The following is a 2,500-nucleotide window of genomic DNA, read 5'->3' on the forward strand; positions in this document are numbered from 1 at the left end:
CTGGTAGTGTACTCTGTGCACGTCTTCTTCAAAGGCACGCAACTTCGTTTTCCAGCAGCTCCCAGAAATCGAGCCAACACCATCATGGTGATGATGGTGAAATTCCTTACCACAACTCCTTTCTTGAGATGAGACTCTTTTAGCATTCCACCAAAGGGCTTTGCAATGAAATGGAAAAGTCGACAATTAACGACACGTCAAAAATCGTGAATGTTTGCATGATTGCCCCTTTCACATTCACGTACTACTACCGCGAAATACTGGAAACGAAAATCATTTGCACGTCCGCGATACACACTGCTGGTCAATGACCTCCAAACGTCCGCCATCTTTCTTTATCACAAGAAAAGGTCAGGGACTTGTAAGGCAAGATCTGCTTTCTCCTAAGATGTGGTATGAAGCTCTGCCTCCGTTTTTAATTATGGCAGGGTGTATAGCCGCCACGGGCTATGGGTTAAAGATCATCGATAAACTATTTCTGGAAGGAAAGGTAAAACGTTCGGTCTGATATAACTTGACTCAAATCGGCGGGTCTAAACCACAGTTCACAATCCACAGTTCACTCGTTGCAGGTCATTGTTTTATTTTTTGGAAAGTAACCAAAACCTTCAATTTGGCTAACCCTAGGCCTAAGGTTGGATTTTAGGCCTAGGGTTAATCAAATTGAGGGGATTGGGTTTAATACTTTCAAAGAGGTAAAACAATTAATGACCTGCAACGAGTGACCTGTGGAATGTGACCTGTGTTTTAGACCCGCTGGAGCTGAGCTTCATCGTCTTTTCAACAAAAAAGTGAACTCAGGTGGAATGTGCATTCTTCCTTTTAGCCTAGAAGATACAATGTTGATGACTTTGACAGGCGAATGATTGAACGAGATAAGGAAATTACTGGATCCGCCAACAGACAGAAGGTATATCGCTGTTACTCGTGCTGGCGTACAGAAGTGACCGGGTTTTGGAAAAGCACCTATCAAAGTTAAGGCCGAGAGAGTGGGGGGAGTGGGATCGGGCATGGGGTGGGTTGAGGATTTTGACATTTTCTTTAAAAAAAATTCAACCCCCAGGACAAAATAGTTGGTCAAAATGCCCAACAAGGGGCAGGTGAAGGTGGTGAAATTGCCTTGTTTGTACGATCAAAATCCCCACCCTGGGGACAGGAAAAAATCCAGGCTTTAACAGGGCTCTAACCCATGACCATGCAATTGCACTCCACTATCAACTGAGCTATCAAGCCAATTGGGAGAGGACCCACTAGCGACAGGGAGTCACCTAAGCCAAAATGTTCCAGTGCACTCAAAGTTGACCATTTGTAGCACTGACATACATTGTGTTTGACCTTAAGTACTTGTTTGAGAATGGTTAGCTTTTTGTTTTTCTTCGTTTTTTTTTTAAATACGCAAATTCGGCTAACTCAATGTTGTACGGAATTCAAACCCTTTGGGAATAAAACGTTTTCTTCCAGGTATTACCATATCATTTAAATGAGAATGCTACATTATCATGCAAATGCAATAAGCAAATAATCTTAACCCAGAGAGTTTTGAATTGAGTTAGCAGAATCAATCTATTAAGAATTAAGAATTAAAGGGGCTAGGTCACGCTATTGTAGGTAATTTTGTTTAATTTTGTTAATTATGAGCTCTAAAAATCAAATTGGCAGAGCAAGAGTCTTTCATTTGCAAAATCAGGGCCACATAACAACTGAGAATGATTTTCCAGCTTTGTAAATGACATTTTGATATAGACTGATATACATTTGAAAAAAGGTGGGCCGACGTTTTTCAAATTTACCCAAATTCAATCCGTTTCAATTCTCTCCAGTTTTGTCCATCCATGTCCCTTCTTGGCTTCCCTGTGTTTTGTTAGAGTTCTTCTATAGTTTTGAACAGTTATTTTGATATTTTAGTTAATTTTATGACCATTCGATCACTGCTGAAATTGCCTAAAATTGCGTGACCTAGCCCCTTTAAGTGAGCCATCCTCATGTAATTTTCATGACATTCTGAGGAAACAAGGCGTGGGTGACACACTTTCTCTATTGGCTTGTAATTGGCAGCTGCAAAGCTCTCAAGTCTTGAACTTTCCAAAGAGTGAGATGCTTCCTGGAGTTCACACCAAAGGCATGAGTGGCCAGTGTTTCTCGTGCCAGAGGCGCAAAAAAATTCTTGGGGGTCTGGGGGCATCCTCCCCATGAAAATGTTTGAACTCAAAACAATCAGGATCTGTTGAGTCCACAATTTTGGTTTTTGCATGCTTCTTGATAAGAGAGCTCACATATTATGGTTCAGCAAGCTAACATATTGGCTTATCCTTCATAAGTATATTAACGGGTGAAAGTCCTGAAGAAACAAGAAAATTGATTGCACACAAACAGATTGAACATTGGGAGGTCAGTGCCAGCGAAGGACTGAATTTGGAATTCTGAGTGTTTCTGAAAGCTTAAAAGGTCGAGTTACCTACCAGAAGAGTGCCAATGAGTGAGAAATGCTCGTGTCAGCGTG

At 41.2% G+C, this 2,500-nt stretch overlaps 1 protein-coding gene and 1 long non-coding RNA gene across 2 annotated transcripts in view; one reads left to right on the forward strand and one right to left on the reverse strand.

Moving 5' to 3' along the window:
* The window catches only part of LOC138028381 (thiosulfate:glutathione sulfurtransferase-like), a 4,798-nt gene extending 4,549 nt beyond the window's left edge, over positions 1-249 (reverse strand). Inside the window, exon 1 of the mRNA XM_068875904.1 lies at positions 1-249. This exon is cut by the window's left edge and continues 215 nt beyond it. Coding sequence (XP_068732005.1) covers positions 1-146 — 146 coding nt within the window. The 5' untranslated portion in view covers positions 147-249.
* Positions 250-292: 43 nt separating this feature from the next.
* LOC138028386 (uncharacterized) overlaps positions 293-2,500 on the forward strand; it is a 4,229-nt gene continuing 2,021 nt past the window's right edge. Inside the window, exons 1-2 of the long non-coding RNA XR_011127653.1 lie at positions 293-490; positions 827-910. This is a non-coding gene — a long non-coding RNA (uncharacterized lncRNA). The remainder of the gene's footprint in view (positions 491-826; positions 911-2,500) is intronic.

The sequence above is a fragment of the Montipora capricornis genome, chromosome 13, assembly GCF_036669925.1.
Source record: "Montipora capricornis isolate CH-2021 chromosome 13, ASM3666992v2, whole genome shotgun sequence".
Taxonomy (NCBI): Eukaryota; Metazoa; Cnidaria; class Anthozoa; order Scleractinia; family Acroporidae; genus Montipora; species Montipora capricornis.